Genomic DNA, 17809 nt, shown 5'->3' on the forward strand with positions numbered 1-17809 from the left:
TCACTGGTGGGCGCGGCCAGCCGTCTACTACCAGTGCCACCTAATGAGATCACGAGTTGCAACAGACCAATCTAGATGTACCGTCTGATGAGATTCAAGCTTGATAAACCGGTTGGTAGCAAGGAAGAAAGTGCGACAAACGGACGGCAGCAACAAGTGGCTGGCCCCTCACACGCCAGCCTAAGCAAGATACCTAGTACATAGAGAGATATAGCCACTTGTAGCAGCAATTGAAGCTCAGAAATTTGCATCCAGGTGCCCTCAGGATCTCAGACTCCAAGATCGACATCCTCTGCGCCACAGCCGACCTCTGACGGAGGTTGACGGAGGCTGAAAGATTGCTCCGGTCAGAGGAGAATTGCTGGGAACTGGAAGCTCCTGAGACTGCCAATTCAGGCGAGGTCGCTTGTGAGCAGGGGTGCCCCACACAGACTGTCCGTCCAGAAAATTTCAATCACTCACAAACCACACAGCAGCACCCGCTCCTTCGCTCGACTTTTTTTCTGCCCCGACTCTCCTAACCTCGCTATTCACCGGAGCAGTACTTTAGTTCCCCGTTCCCCTCCAACCGTTGGCAGCTTTCCTCCCTCTCCATCCAACAACAACAACTTTTCCCCCATCAATTGTGTTGTGCGTCTGCCATTCACACAAACTTACCAAAGGTCAGTAAATACCCCACACTGTCACAGGTACCCACCAATCGCCTCCCCCACCTTTCCCAAGTTTGAGTTTGCGCCCTCACATTCCCCAACCTGCCGACGCCAAAACAAATTTTAATTTCGACCCAAACTTCCCTGACATCGTCGTCTCGCCCATCAATTTTCGATTAGCTGACTGTTGTCGACGACCGCACAGTTTCGATATCCTCTTCACAAACCTCACAACAATCCACCAACCCCACTACACTATCACAATGGATTCCTACGGTTCCCAAGGACGTGCCTGCTTCACCTGTGAGTTTGCCCCCGTCCGTCCAGTCTCGACGACTTTCCTACTCTTCCCTTGCCCGATACTGTGACTTCGATGCCCTCGCTACACACACCGCATGGCTGCTTTCATCGGGTGGTCTGCACATGATATACGCCTCGAGTATACGCTTGGCTTTCTACGTCCGCATGACCCTTCATGTCATGTTCTGTTTGCAGTCGGATCGTTGGATGTCGGTCTGCGCATCAGAGTCGAACCCTTCCCTCTGCTTGGATGCCATCGCACTGGATCACTGTCTTCATTGGAACCGACTTTCCATGTTGGGACATCCTGGTTGGACAGCTTATAGCAGTGGGAAACCCTCCTGCCTTTCTTGGCAAAGAGCACCCCGCACTACATCACCATGACACCGCCTGACTTTTGTTGTGTGAGGGAGAGAAGATCTAACATGAGAGAAATATAGGCGGGCAGACCACTCATCAGGTATGACACCGGCGACGAGAGACTCCTTACCGGAGAGAGGTATTGTCCTGTTTGGTTTCGAGTCACTGACATGTTGCAAATAGGCCCGCGACTGCCCCAACAAGGGTGCCGCCAAGTGCTATAACTGTGGCAGTAGGTTACCCTGAAGACATACTTCGCTCGAGATGGACAGAAGACTGATCAGAGATGTTTGCGCTTTACAGTTGAGGGCCACATGAGCCGTGACTGCCCCGAGGGTCCCAAGGACACCAAGACCTGCTACCGCTGCGGCCAGGCCGGCCATATCTCTCGCGACTGCCCCACCAGTGGTGACCAGGGTCCACGCCAGGGTGGTGGTGGTGGCAGCTCTGCTGAGTGCTACAAGGTCAGCTCCTGCTATTCGGTGTACCACAGTCAGACGCCTGTACTAACTCTGTTTTCAGTGCGGCGAGGTCGGCCATATTGCCCGCAACTGCCAGAAGGGCGGCAACTCCTATGGTGGTGGCTACAACTCCGGCTATGGTGGCAACTTCAACCAGAAGACCTGCTACTCTTGCGGCGGTATGGGTCATCTGTCCCGTAAGTTCTTCCGCAACTTGTCTTGTTCATACAGACGGCTAACACACACTCTTCAGGTGACTGCGTCAACGGCAACAAGTGCTATAACTGTGGCGTTTCCGGCCATCTCTCCCGCGAGTGCCCCAAGGAGTCTACTGGTGGCGAGAAGATCTGCTACAAGTGCCAGCAGTCTGGCCACGTCCAGTCCCAGTGCCCCAACAGCGCTTAAGTTGCGGGTGTAGCAGAGACGGAGCGATAGCATTTTTCTTCTCACCCTGTTCTTTCAGCCACTTTCAGCCTTTGCATTTTGCTATTTTCGTCAGGATGAGGGTAGAATGGAAACAAGTGGAGTTGTAGGGAGGGGGGAGGTAGCTCGGAGGTAGTTTGACGGCAGGGACCGGTGTGCGGTCGGTCCAGGTGAAGTGCTTGGTGTTCGCACATCAGCGCTTCGACGGTGCATTGCTGGTATCTCAGAGGCAATCTGGATATCGCTCCGCTTGGCATTTCCACGACCTGATTGCACGCAATCTAGGTCGGGACAAAGATTCCCCAAATTTTCCTTTTTTTCCTTTACTTGTTTTTACTATCGCAAAAAGTTACCCATTCGCAACTTGTCATGACACGACGATCATACGGACTTTTACCAGGGCAAACACGGAAAAGTTTTGCACAACCATATTGGCGTTTGGGACAGGCAGGACTATCTCCAAATGGGATTCCGAGTCTTGCTCACGAAGGTAGCAGCAGAGAAGAGATCAACCAAGTCGCGGATCTGGGTTCTGGGTTTTTATGGCAAAAACGGTTTTATGACTACTAGATCATGGATCGGGACTGGAAAAGGATTCATGAGAAGGGTCCATAGAAATGACAACTGGTCTGGTTCACAACAGTCGTGGTTCTCGTGCCATGTGTGTGTAGTGTTGAATATTCGTTTAGAGTTGTGATATGTTCACCTGGCCTGAGGAAAGACATCACAAGCAAGTCAAGAATCAGAAAAGTCAATGGAGATCTTGAAATTCAAGCCTCTTGAGGGCCCTTCTGTATTTCGTTCTTACACCTCTAATCTGTGCTATTCCAAAACAGATAACAAAAAATATGTTTACCTCTTCCTATCCCTCATTACATCGGCCCCATGTCCTTGACTAGGTATTCAATCCTTTTCCAACCATTTTTTTTTCTATTTTGGTTTTCTTTTCTTGCTTTCTGTCTCGCCACAATTTACAAGACAGCCTTGGGCATAAACTTCATAGCCTGCCTGACACCCAAATCACCAAGAACCTCCTCGGCACCGCCCAGGATGGAGTCAAACTTGTACGTCCTGTTGAAGTTCTCAATCACGCGGCCCATGCCGGTCTGGGTCAAACCGCGACCACCCCAGATCTGGACGGCCTCGTCGGCGATCTCGTGGGCGGCGCGGGTGCAAGACATCTTGAGGAGGGCAATGGGGCCGCCCATGTGCTTGGCTTGTTGGGAGTAGGACATGTTGCACATTTGGTAACTAATGATGACACAAAGGTTAGTGGGATGTTGTGGACAGATAGGTAGGGAAAAGGGGGAAAGAGTCGCTTACGTGATGGTCTCCAGCCAGGACTGGTGAGACTCGCAAAGGGCAATCATCTTAGCGAGCTTCTGGCGAATGACGGGCTGGTCGATAAGCCTCTTCTTGAAGACGATTCTCTGGTGAGCCCACTTGAGGCACTCCTCCGTCACGAGACGCATGTAGCGGATGGTGGCGCAGGCCATGGTCCACCGCTCGTGGTTGAAGTTGGAGAGGATGACATAGATGCCCTTGTTCTCCTCACCCAACAGGTTCTCGACAGGGACCTTGACGTTGTCAAAGGTGATGTAGGCGGTGCCGGCAGCGGGGGAGTACGAGGTCTTGATGGGCTTGGTCTCAACGCCCTCGCCGCGGGGGATGAGGAGCACCGACAAGCCCTTGCCGGTGTTGACACCGGTGACGAAGTAGTCAGAGAAGACACCGTTGGTGATCCACTTCTTGGTGCCGTTGACAATGTAGTGCTTGCCGTCGGGGGTCTTCTTGGCGGTGGTGCGGAGGCCGGCAACGTCGGAGCCGGCAAAGGCTTCGGTGATGGCGAGGCAGATCTTCTTCTTGCCAGAGAAGCACTCCTCCTCGACCTTGGCCTTGAGGGCGGGGTTCTTGTGGCCGTAGTTGAGAACGCAGGTGAGACCAATGACCATACCGGCCATGTTGCCGTCCTGAAAGCCGCGGCAGGCAGCGCGGACAGCCTCCTGGGAGCAGATCATATCGTGGAAGTAGTCAAACTCCTTGCCGTCGACGGCACCATCGAGGAGGTTGACACCGTGGAGGTGCTTGCCGGGACCCATTCTCATGTGGAGGACACCAGCCTTGGACATGCGGTCGATAAGCTCCTGGGAGACGATCTCGCCGGAGCGCTCCTTCTCGAGAGCCTCGGGGGTGATGTACTTGTCGGTGAAGATGCGCATGGCCTTCTGGAGCTTGCGGTGGCTGTCCTTGAAGTAGGGGGACTTGAACTGGGGGGTGAGCCAGAGGGGCTCGGCATATGGGACGGTGGAAAGATCGCCAGCTTGGGGGGTGATGATGGACTGCTTCTCGCCCTCGATGGTGCCGATGGCAAGGTCGGAGTACTTCTGGAGAACCTCGTGTCTGTGAAGGTTGTAGAAAGCGGCAGTGGCATCGGTGCCAGCAACCTGACGGAGGACAGCCTCACCACCGGGGTGGGCATCTAGGAACTCGGAAACATCGTAGACAACGGTGTCAATGACGAACCAGACGCTATCTTCGGTGTTGTGCTTGGCGACCTCGGCGCGGGTGAAGGTCTTGGAGGGGACCTCGAGGGCGGACGAGGACATGTTGATGGTTGTTGGTTGATCTTTGAGGGGTTCGAAATACAGAAAAGGGAGGGTATCACAGAGATGGATGGTGGAACAAGAAGCGGTGCCGCTGTCGCAAAGATCAAGACACACGGGAGAAACCTAAACAAAGAAACTGGTATCAACGAGGAAGAGAGGTTCACACAAGAAGAACAGGGAACAATGGGCTGAGGAAGGCTACCATGTGGTTTTTATTCAAATCTCGGGCCCAGCAACCTCCAGGCCATCATCACCTGGACCAGGGGGCATTCCTCCCCAATTGACCGCGGGTCACTGGACTTGATTCGGCAGGTTGTTGCCCGTGTTGTTGGACGACCTCGGCTTTGGAAGCTGGGCTGGGCCGGGGCCCTGGAATGTGGGGAATGCTCCAAAATCAGCATTGCATTGCCTGTGATTGGCTGCGTCTCCAAGCCCGTGCCAAGACTCTTCCAGGTCATCTTGAACTTGCGCTGTGCGGAGCATGTGATGCTGCGTCGATGCTGCGGCACTCGGCCTGCGGATTGGAACTTCCGAGACGGCGCCATGACTCGGTTTCTTCAAAGACCATTGCCAGCTCAGAATCGGCGAGGATTCTGCATTTTCAGGGGAATTCTGCCGAAATACTTCACGGAACCTTGTCAGACACGCTGTTTGGTGTCTTTTTTCCCCGCGGGGAACCCTCGCAAGGGGGCTCAAGCCAGCCGTCGGCAAGTGTCGTCATCGACGACCGGCAGCGTGGGGTTGCGACAGGGATTAATCACAAATCAGCCAGTGGTTACACGCCTGTTTGGGTTCGCGGACGACCTCTTTCGAGCTGTTGAAGAGCCTCAATTGTTTCTCAACCCATATCCCGTTGGTCTTCCTCAAATGTCAAGGTTTCAGCCTGGAAGCGGTGTTTCCTCGAGTCCGTTTCTGTTGTTGCATTTGCTCCACGCAACCCCGCATTGACCTTGCCTTATGCCCCCACCATCGAACAGCTTGTTGCGGGTGCCTCGGGCGATATTGAACGACAGGTCCAAATCGAGTGTTTCGATAAAGACCACAGCTGTGTTTTATCTCTTGTACCTTGTTTTTCTTTTCTAGGGAGATACACGCCAACACTCATCATCGGAGGTGGATATCTCATGTTTCTGGCTTACGGCGGCCCTTATCTCTTCCACCTTCATAGGCTTACAAAGTTGCTCGTATTGTAGGTGTTTCTCCATGGCTTGGTGTCATACGTGGTGTCTGTGGCACACACGGTGAGTGGGACCTCGTGGTTAAGCTCTCCGACCGCATCAGCTGCATGCTCAAGTATCAGTGAACTATTGGCTACTTCAGCTTCCAAGAGACTGCTCTAGACCCAGTGGTCTGGATGTTCCTTTCACCGGTGCTACAGTTGTGTGGGACAGCAGTTCACCGGCAGCTTCTTCTTTTGGCTTTCCGAGAGAAGATACTGCACTTTCTAGCTTACCTGTCCACCACTGACGAGGGTTCGTTGCCGAACTCCTCATAACCCGCTGGTGTGCTCCGGCATAATTCGAGGCTCTTATCGGCCTTTCCATATGACAAGGGAGGACCGATACCACCATCAAAGCCGTCCTTCCAATACTGCAAGGCAGCTTACCTTCCTGACCGACTATGCCTATCTCACCATCTGCTTGCACCTTTGCAGCTTTGGTCTAGCAATTTATGAGGCTCAGCATGGCAGGTGCAACTCTTGTTGGCCCAGAAGGCGATTACTCCCAGCTTTTCTTCGCTGAAATGCCCCCCTCGTGATGTTCATCTCATGAGTATATCTACCCGTCTCCTCGTAGACCATGAGGTGCGGGCTTTTGCTCGACATTATTTTTTGTTACCGCCATCATTGTTGCATTCATTCCTACAGACCATCGAGCTTCTAGTAGTTTTACAATACTTCTTGCAGTGTTATTACACTTTCGAGGGTTCCAAAAAAGCTCACCAAGATGGATGCTTACTCGATGTCAATTAGTAGCGCTTCTCGGAGAGTCACCTCGAAGCTGTATCAAGATCTGAAGACAGCCAGGCTTTACACTTTTGACAGATCACATAAGGAACTGGGCATCATGGATAGAGTCTTACAGGTACCTGTGGTTCATAGTAGAAGCTGGTGTTAATGCCGCTAACTCACTTGGTAGTTCGAATCTTTGGATCCGAATAGAAAACCACACATTGGGATCGTCGGTGCTGGTTTTGCAGGTCTTCGATGTGCAGATATCCTCATTCGATATGGCTTCCGAGTGACGATCCTTGAAGCCCGTAATCGCCTCGGCGGCAGGATACATCAAGAAAGGCTCCCTAGCGGCAATCTGATAGACATGGGCGCCAACTGGATCCATGGCACTGATGATAACCCGATCCTGGATCTGGCAAAGGAGACCAAGACACACACTGGGGTCTTTGACAGCGAATCGTATGTTTTTGACGAAGACGGCACACTTCTATCTGCACAGGAGGGAGAGAAATTCTCAACGGTCATGTGGAATATCATTGAAGAGGCTTTTGAGTACTCTGAGAAGCACGGGACTCAAATAGACGCGGACAAGACGCTGTTAGACTTCTTCAAGGAGCAAATTCTCAAGCAAATACCCGATACACTAGAGGGATATGAACGCCAGAGGAAATTTGTCCTGCAGATGGCCGATCTTTGGGGGGCTTTTGTTGGCAGTCCAGTTGAGACACAGAGTCTCAAGTTCTTCTGGTTAGAAGAGTGTATTGACGGTGGTAAGACATCTTCAAGAGCTAGCTCGTATCACGCCGACACTGACATTACAACAGAAAATTTGTTTTGCGCTGGGACCTACCACAAAATCCTGGAGAGGGTAGCGAAGCCAGCTGTTGATGGCGCTGATATTCGATATGGAACGCGGGTATCGGAGATATACGGAAAATCTACATCACCCAATGGAACTCCCAGGGCGAGGACTGCCGATGGCCAGATACTCGAGTTTGACGAGCTGGTTGTCACCACACCGCTTGGATGGCTCAAACAGAACACTCAAGCATTCCACCCTCCTCTTCCAGATCGACTATCCAAAGCCATCCAGAATATTGGATACGGGTGCCTAGAGAAGGTCAGTGTCTATCACGACTTTGTCTGCACACATATGACTAACACCTCATGTGTCACAGGTGTACATCTCCTTCCCAACTGCCTTCTGGCTTATACCTGATGCAAATGGACGGAAAGTCCAAGGATTTTGCCAATGGCTTTCGCCAAACTATTCCAAAGACACCAATCCCGCCGGTTGGACCAACGAGATCGTCGAGCTCGCCTCCATGGGGCCTTCTTCTCATCCGACGTTGCTATTCTACACATACGGCGATGAATCACGACATATCACATCCACCTTGCGCTCTCTGCCCTCGCAGAAAGAGAAACTCGACTTTTTGTTCAACTTCTTCAAGCCATACTACTCACGGCTGCCGTCATACGATGAGAACAACCCCGACTGCCACCCTGTAGTTGCGGTAGCCACTGACTGGCTTGGTGATGATTTGGCGGGGAATGGCAGCTATGCCAACTTCCAGAAGGGGCTCAAGGAGGGCGACAAAGACATCGAGATCATGCGGCAGGGAATATTGGGTGAGGGGATCTGGCTGGCAGGGGAGCACACCGCGCCGTTTGTTGCTCTGGGGACTGTGACAGGGGCTTACTGGAGCGGGGAGGGGGTTGCAAAGGAGGTGGCGGGGAGTTATGGGAAGAGGATGGCGGAGAAGCTTGGAAAGGAGGCTGCCATCACCAACTGAAGCGTAGTTCATCATGATATCTGTGTCAAAACGGTGGCGGGGAGAGCGAGGTCCAGGCTAATAAGGTAACGGTTGGTTACATTCCTGAGCGTCCACAGATTTATTGTTTCGGATAAAGGTAGAGCAGTTACCTATTGTAGCTTAGCAACGGCAAGTCACAGCGTTTTGTTTGCTGTCTGGAACTCCCTGCTGCTATTGCCTGTGCCTTGTCTGCAGCGCGAGGGCTGCGCTGCTTGCGAAATGGTGAGGCGGGCAGAGTCAAATGACTGCTTTGGTGCAGAGGGTTGCATCTCGAGGAGTCAGCCTGTTGCAAAAGATTTCCCCTAGCCGTGGTAGCACCCGCCACGTCGTATTTGTGTGAGCCTCCCACCTGGCCTCTCCCGACGGTTCCAAACATGCCGGTTTTCAATTTCCCAGCACCCAGCATAAGGCATCCAGCCTCCGTTCTCGCTTGGAGCTGGTTCCAGCTGGGTCCAGCTGGGAAGGCCGACCTAAGTGTCATCGGTCTGAGGTCCAGTGCCGGTGTCATGGCGGGGCGCTCCTAGCGAACCCCTAAGGTTGGGAAAGTGGGGCGCCTAAGCTCACTCTGTGACTCTCTTCTAGTGGAGGCGTTTTGCTGTATTCGTATCCCTGCCACGTCCAGCACGCTACCGATAAGGCCGATCAACTGATTGGTGTGTAGTTACACCCAGAGCTTGTCACGGGTCGTCTCTTGCAAGCTGCTCACCACGTCAACTCACGGCTGTGTTTCTGGTTCCCAGTTGCGCCTGTTGCCTGTGTCTGGAAACCTTGGAATCCCGGGGGCTTCTTTTTGGGTTGTCCCCTAAAAACCCTAAACAAAGTACACAACACTATCCAGAGAAAGCCTCGGAGGCTTTTGAAAATCTTGTTTCGCTGTGCCCTAACCTTCACCCTTACACCATCGCTGTCATTGATGATGCTCGCCCCAATATGACCTTGCCCCGCACATCCGCCTCGTCGTCCCCCAGACAGTTGGACGATTGCATATCGAAGTGCCTGTCAGCTCATCGAACCATCATCCGATCCGATACCCAAACACTGAGATATCCAAACCAGCATACTTACCAGACGGTGACGGTGACGGCGACCCGGTGAAACCGCCCCGCGCGCGCCGAACGACCGGCATCGCAGATAAGCGATAACGATCATCGCCCATCATGGCGTCTTTCTTTCCGTCGTTTCGCCAGTCGCGGATGCCCAAGCGGCTGCTTCGGTTCGCCCTGGCACGGCTAGACGTTCTGGACGAGACAGCGCTTGATTTAGAGAACCTTGATTTTGCCGTTGGAACAAACACGGTCCTGGAATTCCGAGATGTCGGGCTTGTACTCCAGGTACGCACCTGCCGCCTAGTTTTGATGCTGACCTTGACGATGCTTTCGTAACTTGTTGCAAGGGCTGTCTATCCTAACATGTCGTAATGTGAAATAGAAACTGGAGAAGCTCTTGGGGCTCCCTCCAACCTTTTCGATCCAGAAAGCCAAGATCCTCGTCTTGCGAGTTACGATTCCCATGAACATCTTCACAAGCCCGATCATAGCCGAGGTCGATGGTGTTGATGTCCAGCTCAAGATTATGTCGCAACAGGAGGTGGAACAGCAGCGGTCAAAGAAGAGGAGGAGATGGCGGGCCACTGATGATGTCGTTCCGACTGCTGCCGACCTTGCGCAGTCGTTCCTGGAAACACAGCCGGTATCAGAGAAGAAAGAGCTGGAACAGGCACTTGTTGCGGAATCGCAGGACCTCGGAGCTTCAGTAACCATGAGTGAACCTGAGAGCGATGACGAGTCGTCGTTCGGTACCGGCCAAGCTCTGTCACTGCCAGCTTTCATGACCGACTTCCTCCAGGGCATTGTCGACAGAATGCAAGTTCGGATACATGGTGTTTCATTCCAGGTTGATACCGAAGTGCCACTGGACGCGAACTCCCAGCCCCCTGAGTTGGTCACTTTTCGACTTTCGCTGGATAAGGTGGATGTGGAAGGTGTCACTACATCAGCAGATGATGCTGAGGGCGGTCCAGAGATTGTTCACAAGGAGGGCAAACGGCATATTCTTCTGGACAACATCCGAGCGTTCCTGATCACCGAGGCAAATGTGTTCTCGTCATTAGTACCATCCCCGACGATGCTATCTTCTCAAGGATCAGCCCAGTCTCCGGAAGTAACTGAGGCCCCGTCATTTCCAACTCCCGGCGTCAATCTGGCAGACAGCATAAGCTCTGCGTCGGTAACTTTGGATGATTTTGCGCAACTTCAGGCTCAGATGCACGATAGCGAGGCGGCGTTGAATATCCCCTACGAGTTTGACCAACCTAATACGTTTGTTGAATATACAGAGCCGAATTCGCCTGGTTCCACACCCCGGGCATCTCTTTACCAAGATATGGCAGGCCTTGGTCTTCAGGAGCACGCCAAGTCTGCGCTTGTAGAGCCGGGGGCTTCAAGCTGGTCTGCTCCGGAGAGAGAAGCACAGTCAGAGCCTTTTCTCCGGCCTCCAGAAGGCTTCCCACTTGGTTCGTCGGTCTCTCCCGCTGGCTCTGTGCACTCAGAGGCTGCTAGTAGCGAATCTAGTGGCGGAGCCGAAGACCTTACGCAATCCCATCTCTACAGCCACGAGGAAGCTGAGAGCATGTACATGAGTGCCTTCTCACATACAGGTTCGGTAAAGTTACGCGGAGCAATTCCCGGATCTTGGGATGAGCAAGAGCCCGTGTCATCGGGGGGAAAATCCGACGCCGCTGGCCCATCATCTGCACAACCCCAGAATTCACCCCCACCAGAAACACAGGGTGGACGGTTCTACAACGAGACTGGACAACCGCCAGACCAGTCCTCTCTATCTCCCCAAGGCACATCGCCAATATCAACGCGAAGACCCGTTGCCGAATTCTCAGAAGATCACAATCTAGGCCAAGAACCAGAGCGTCACCAAGATGACATCCCGACGCCTCGTGGACCTACCAGATTAGTGAAAGAAGTCGTTTCACTAAGCTCCATATCGGTCTATCTACCATCAAATCACAAGCACCTACACGTCACGACTCCTGACCTCGCAAGTACTACCCCAAATCTCCCAGGAGCATTTTCGGTCCACTCACCTGCACCACTGAGCCCCTCGTCACCCGTTTCCGAAACCCCGGCTGAACACCCGCCTCTTGACCCATCTATTGAGGTTATTCTGAAGCCGATAGAGGTGCGGTTTGATGCCTCGATTGGGTTTCTTTTAGCCATGGTGGTGAGCCGCCTGCTGGAAGCAGTGCAAACATCCGAAACCACCAATACAGCTCCGTCCCGGTCAGACTCTAAGCCTGCGCTGGACCTCAAACTCGTAGTGGAAGGTCTATCACTCCAATTTTTGGAGAAACTTGCAGGTGTTGCCGACACGGCACAGAGACATTTCGAGAAGCGGTCACGGGACTTTGCGCCCGATGTCCTCCTGCAAGCAAATTTGAGGGGAATCAAAGCTTCGCTCTCAAGCTCTGGCTCCGACATGGAAGCCGATATGGCTATTGAAAAGCTCACATTTGGGTATGCCAATGACCAGATTATATCGTTTGATCGATCCGTTCAAATGTATGAATCTATGGCTGCCAGCACTCTCTTGTCTGCGGGACAGGATATCTCAGTCAAGCTCACCAAGAGCTCTGGAAGGTCGAGCCTCAAAGTTAACACACTTCCTCTACATGTCAAACTCGATCTCCCAAAGTTGGATGAAACATTCAGCTGGTTTGGAGGCTTGAGCAGCTTCCTCAACATGGGCACTTCGATCACCTCGAATCCTACAAAGAGCACAACCGTTGCGCCGCAGAAGCCCAAGGGTGTTCGATTCGAAACCCCGAGTTCGGATGATCGACCTGTCAGTTCAGGTGACAAGGCTGAGATGCGCATCAATGGGATCCGGCTGGATGTTATCGGGAGAGACTGTAGCATGGCCCTTGACACCAGCGCTCTCAAGTTGATCAACAGGGGAGAAGGCGTCGGTGTGCACTTCAGCAAGATACAGCTGGCAGGGCCATATCTTCGCAATTCCCAAGCTGCAGCTCCCATCATTGCCAAAATTGTGGACACCCGGATCGAGTTTGTCATGGCGCCGCGGGAACAAGATCTTGAGAGGCTTGTTGAACTCATCACTCCGTCACAGAGCAAGTTTGACAAGGACGGGGATGAGATCATGGTTGACATGCTCATTCGCCAACGGCGAAAGGGGTCGGTTCTGAACTTGACCGTCGGCAAAGTCAATGTCAATGTGGGCAGACTTCAGCAGCTCAGCTGTCTACCCAGCTTGGCAGAGGATCTTGCCAAACTCGGGACTGTTGCCAAGTATCTGCCCGAAGATGACCGGCCCGGGTTGCTCTCTTTTATTCATGTCAAGAGCTTTGAAGGCGCTGCCGACATTGGTGGACGTTTTGGAGCGGTTCAAGCAGCCATTGCAGACCTGGAGGTGGCTCACATCACTGTTCCTACTCTAGTTGCTGTTGCTGTGACAGGTATCACTGTCACAAGAAACCAGGTCGAGGACCTTGTGACGACACCACCAAATCCCGCAACGGCCTCGTCATCAAAGCCGCCTGTCCTGAGGATGAGAATGGTGGATGATATTGAGCCGGTCCTCAAAGTCAGGCTGAACGGGCTGAATGTCGAGTACAGAGTGCCTACTATCATGGCCATCTTGCAGCTTTCGGAGGATGCCACACCGCAAGACTATGAGGCTAGCCTTGCAGCCTCGGTCGCCAATCTTGGTGATCACGCTCATACCGCCATCAAGGGCTCACCAGCTGGTTCAGCATCGTCGGGGCAAGAATACAGTTCAAAGCCCATCAAAGTCGACGTTGCTTTCGAGGACTGTCTGATTGGCCTGAACCCTCTCGGCCCGCCATCCAAGTTGATTCTTGCGCTGACGACAGCATCGCTTGAGGTGGTACCCGGAAAAGACGAGAGTGTACATGCCGTCCTGGAGATGGATAAGGCATCCATTCTGCTCATTGATGATGTCACGGTATTGGACACGCCTGGGGCGCCGTTTGCTTCGAAGCGACGGCCCAAAGTCATTCCTACACCGCAGATCACCGAGCTATGTTCCAAGGGTTTTGTGCACATCAGCCAAATCTCCAAGGCTCAGGCTGTCGTGAACACAACCAAGGATAAGAACGGCGATTCGCAGCTGGAGGTCGAACTACGTGACAAGCTTCTGGTCATGGAGACGTGTGCCGACTCAACTCACACTCTGATTGCTTTGGCAAACGCTCTAACCCCGCCTACACCGCCGAGCAAGGAGGTCAAGTATAAGACATCGATTGTTCCGGTGGAAGATCTGCTGGCTTCCATCACTCACGACGCGTTTGGCCGCGCTGAGGGTGATTATGACTTTGATAATGATTTTCTTCCTGTTGCTGGAGAGCACAGCGGCGAGATGGATAGTGAGCATGACTATTATGGCGGACCAAACGATAGCCCCCTCAACATGGACTCTCAGTTTTACGACGACGAGGTTATCCACGAAGAGCTTTTCGATGCCACTGCTCAATCGCTTGACTTGTCAAAAACCAGAGTTGAGGAGACGAACGATGGTGTCTTGCTCAGCACTGCTAGCCTGAGCACCGACAATAGCACAGACAATAGCAGCGGGCGTCTCTCAGTCGAAGAAGGGTTCTTTGAGAAGAAGGAGTCGGCTGTCAAGGGCACAGCGCACCGGTGGAACTCTAAGAAGAACAAGTATGATGATGGTAACGACACCAAGATTCAACGAAGCCCGCTCAAGGTTGGTGTGCGTGATGTCCATCTTATTTGGCACCTGTATGACGGCTATGATTGGGTGCGGACTCGAGAAGTCATCGCCATGGCGGTCAAGGAAGTTGAGAACAAGGCATACGAGAAGCGGGCCAAGGCTGAACGCAAGGATGACTTGGATGAAGAAGAGATTGTGGGTGACTTCCTTTTCAATTCGGTGTACATTGGAATTCCAGTCACTCGGGATCCAAAGGAGCTGGCCGCCGCTATCAACCAGGAGTTGGGGGATGGAAACGATACCGAGTCGGTCGCCACCACGGCCTTCACAACCTCCACCATTCGCCCTGCTGGCAAGCATCACCACGCTAGGTCCAAGAGCCTGAAATTGGGCAGGAGCAAGGATCACAAGATCACATTTGAGCTCAACGGCGTGAATGTGGACTTGGTCACCTTCCCACCTGATTCTGGGGAGACAGTCAGCTCCATCGATGTCCGTGTCCGCGACCTGGTCGTTTTCGACCATGTGGCTACTTCCACGTGGAAGAAGTTTGTCACATACGACGAGGATGCGGGTGACAGAGAGGAGGGCGCAAATATGGCCCACATCGAACTTCTCAACACAAAGCCTGTGCCCTCTATGCCGGCTTCTGAAATTGTCTTGAAGGTCAGCATTCTGCCTCTTCGTCTTCACGTCGATCAGGATGCGCTGGACTTTATCACACGGTTCTTTGAGTTCAAGGACGACTCGACACCTGTTCACGCCTCTCCGAGTGATGTGCCCTTCATCCAGCGTGCCGAGGTCAACGACGTGCCTGTCAGGTTGGATTTCAAGCCAAAGCGGGTCGACTATGCTGGTCTCAGATCAGGCCATACGACTGAGTTCATGAACTTCTTGATCCTGGAGGATTCCCGCTTGGTTCTTCGCCATGTTATTCTTTACGGCATCGCCGGATTTGACAAGCTTGGAAAGCAGCTCAACGACATTTGGACGGACAATGTCAAGCGCACACAGCTTCCTGGTGTTTTGGCTGGTCTGGCACCAGTCCGCTCTCTTGTGAACGCTGGCAGCGGCTTCCGTGAGCTGATTGAGATTCCCATCAAGGAATATCATAAAGACGGGCGCATTGTCCGCAGCATTAGGAAGGGTGCGACCCGTTTTGCAAAGACGACTGGTACAGAGGTGGTGAAGCTGGGCGCCAAACTCGCCATCGGGACACAGTACGCACTTCAAGGAGCCGAGAGCATGTTGGTTAACAAGCCAGCTGGAGAGTCAAGTAGCTCCGCGGCTCCCATTGCCATCGACGATTGGGACGAGGGAGATGAGTACGAAGCCGAAGAGGAGACGACCAACCGGCAGGTCAGCCTGTACGCGAACCAGCCGCTTGGTATCCTCCAGGGCGTGCGAGGCGCCTATTCGAGCCTGGCCAGGGACCTGGCGGTGGCAAGGGACGCAATCATTGCGGTGCCAGCCGAGGTGATGGAGAGCACGAACGCTCAGGGGGCGGCCAAGGCTGTGCTGAAGCGGGCACCGACGATTATCTTCCGGCCTGCCATTGGTGCTACCAAGGCCATTGGACAGACTCTGCTGGGCGCGACGAACAGTCTTGACCCGGCGAACAGGAGACGGGCGGAGGCGGTGAGTTTTCTTGGTCGGATACTACAGTGAAACAGGTTGCTGACTTTGTGACAGAAATACAAGAAATAATCGAGTAAGAAAACCACAGACAAGGGAGTCTTTTTCTAGAACCAAACATCACAACAAAGGCGTACACCTAGCCTTGCGAGATTGCATGGCAAGTCCTCAAGAATTAATAATGATTTGTTTTTACGAAGGGAGAAAGAGAATATCACGAAGAGGGGGGCATGATTACTCGGAGTTTTGGGGGGTTGAGGCATTCTAGGGATTGGGGGATCTGGGAAGGAGTTTTTGAATTTCAAGTCATATCTCTTTAGGGGTCTCTCTATCTGCGCTTTAGTTTTTTTTTCTTCTCCTCTGAAGACGATTATCTAGTGTTTTGGTCAATTGGGAGGAGAAGAACGATATAGCATACCCCCATGAGGTCTCAGTAGTTTTTGGTTCAGTCTTTATTTACTTTGTTTCAGCTCTCTATGCTTTTGAGGGTGTGGTGATGTGATGAGGTGATGGTTGTTGCGGTTTTACTTTTGACCCGTTGTGATCAGCTTTGTGAGCTCTAGGATAACTGCAAATCAGGAGAATATGGGACCTGGAGGCTCTCAAGTTTGCATTCTACTCTAGCTAGAAAGGTTATTGACAGGAAAATAATTAAAAATAGAGACTGTAATGAGATGCCAAGGGGTAGAAAAATAGTTGATGTATCTGTGCTGGAACCGCTTCTGGTAATCTTGAAACTGACGTCCGGTTCTTCCAAGGCCTGCCAATATGTACTTGAGGTGCATCGACTTACCTATCTTTCAGAACTCTCATCCCAAGCAGCAGTCGCCATTTTCTTGTCCACAAGGGAAAGAATGTGAAGAGAGCACAGTAGTCAAGACTAGAAATCAGTACTCGATCCTTTTGGTTCAGTGTTGATTTATGCGATTTGCAAACTTGGGTTTTGCCAAATGCTACTCCCAGCACCCCAGCATCATCATCATCATCGAGTTAAGATGGGTATGGATGGGTGTGTTTAACTCCCGCTAGACTCATTCATCTCCCTCTCCCTCGCCTCTCTCTGCTCTCGAAGGTGGGTCTCTTTGCTTATTCTCTACATCACACACACACACACACACACGCGCGCGCGGGAAAAGGTCAGCAATGTTATCCGTTCTCTCTCTACTGGCCGTTGCAAATAAAGTTGTCGTGACAGGGAAGGGGTTAGGTAATATACTCACTGCGTTTGTCTTTGCGGCTTGGATTGACGATCGGGTGTAGCTACTCATATAAAACTCATCAGCAACCCAGTTGCGATGTAAATAGCGGAAACGTCTGCGGGCATGTGCTACTGTGCAAGGCAGGTGTGACTTACACAAACAAAATCGAAGCCATCGTGAAAGCCGCCATCGGGGCCATGACCGTCTGTTTCTGTCAGCTTCACATGCACGCGCCCGATAACGGAGAGAAAAAGAAAAAAACACCAACTCTAGAATTGAATTTCACCATTTTGAATTCTTGCAATTATCTCATTTCTTGCCCATGTGCCGTTTACTCCTGAGATGCTGGGTGAGCTTAAAAGGTCGACGATGTTAAGGTTTAGCGGGTGTTATCGGAGAGATCCATTTCCAAAAATCGCTTCTCAAAAGGAGCGAGCAAGCGACATCACACCACTTTTCCAGAACTTGATATCACTAGGTACAAACACCACACATTCAATGAGCACAGTACATGATTCAGATTATCAATGGACGAGTAATAGATTTTGAACCTTTTTGATATTTTTTTTCTCTCATTCTTTATGACAACATCTATCGTCTCTCTCTCTCTGTCCCCTATGCAATTATGTTCCCCTTAAAAACTCCAGACCCCAAAACCCTTTAAACCCCCCCTCTCCCTA

The 17809-nt window shown here is 52.2% G+C and overlaps 4 protein-coding genes across 4 annotated transcripts; 3 read left to right on the forward strand and 1 right to left on the reverse strand.

Moving 5' to 3' along the window:
* Positions 1-150: 150 nt before the first annotated feature.
* QC762_212920 (uncharacterized protein) lies at positions 151-3434 on the forward strand. Its single transcript, XM_062888188.1, has 8 exons — positions 151-408; positions 483-662; positions 856-953; positions 1391-1410; positions 1494-1542; positions 1614-1774; positions 1833-1968; positions 2025-3434. The coding sequence occupies exons 3-8, from the start codon at positions 914-916 to the stop codon at positions 2174-2176; spliced, it is 558 nt and encodes a 185-aa protein (XP_062746401.1). The 5' UTR covers positions 151-408; positions 483-662; positions 856-913; the 3' UTR covers positions 2177-3434.
* Positions 2950-5346, reverse strand: QC762_212930 (uncharacterized protein). Its single transcript, XM_062888189.1, has 2 exons — positions 3518-5346; positions 2950-3445 (listed from the first exon to the last, which is right to left on the reverse strand). Exons 1-2 carry the CDS (start codon positions 4798-4800, stop codon positions 3166-3168), a joined length of 1563 nt encoding a protein of 520 aa, XP_062746402.1. The 5' UTR covers positions 4801-5346; the 3' UTR covers positions 2950-3165.
* A 249-nt stretch (positions 5347-5595) lies between these two features.
* Positions 5596-8748, forward strand: QC762_212940 (uncharacterized protein). Its single transcript, XM_062888190.1, has 5 exons — positions 5596-5989; positions 6707-6884; positions 6939-7524; positions 7579-7874; positions 7933-8748. Exons 1-5 carry the CDS (start codon positions 5925-5927, stop codon positions 8548-8550), a joined length of 1743 nt encoding a protein of 580 aa, XP_062746403.1. The 5' UTR covers positions 5596-5924; the 3' UTR covers positions 8551-8748.
* Positions 8749-9290: 542 nt separating this feature from the next.
* On the forward strand, positions 9291-16513 carry ATG2 (autophagy-related protein 2). Its single transcript, XM_062888191.1, has 3 exons — positions 9291-9902; positions 10000-15933; positions 15988-16513. Exons 1-3 carry the CDS (start codon positions 9729-9731, stop codon positions 16000-16002), a joined length of 6123 nt encoding a protein of 2040 aa, XP_062746404.1. The 5' UTR covers positions 9291-9728; the 3' UTR covers positions 16003-16513.
* The last annotated feature ends 1296 nt before the right edge of the window (positions 16514-17809 follow it).

The sequence above is a fragment of the Podospora pseudocomata genome, assembly GCF_035222375.1.
Source record: "Podospora pseudocomata strain CBS 415.72m chromosome 2 map unlocalized CBS415.72m_2.2, whole genome shotgun sequence".
Lineage (NCBI taxonomy): Eukaryota > Fungi > Ascomycota > Sordariomycetes > Sordariales > Podosporaceae > Podospora > Podospora pseudocomata.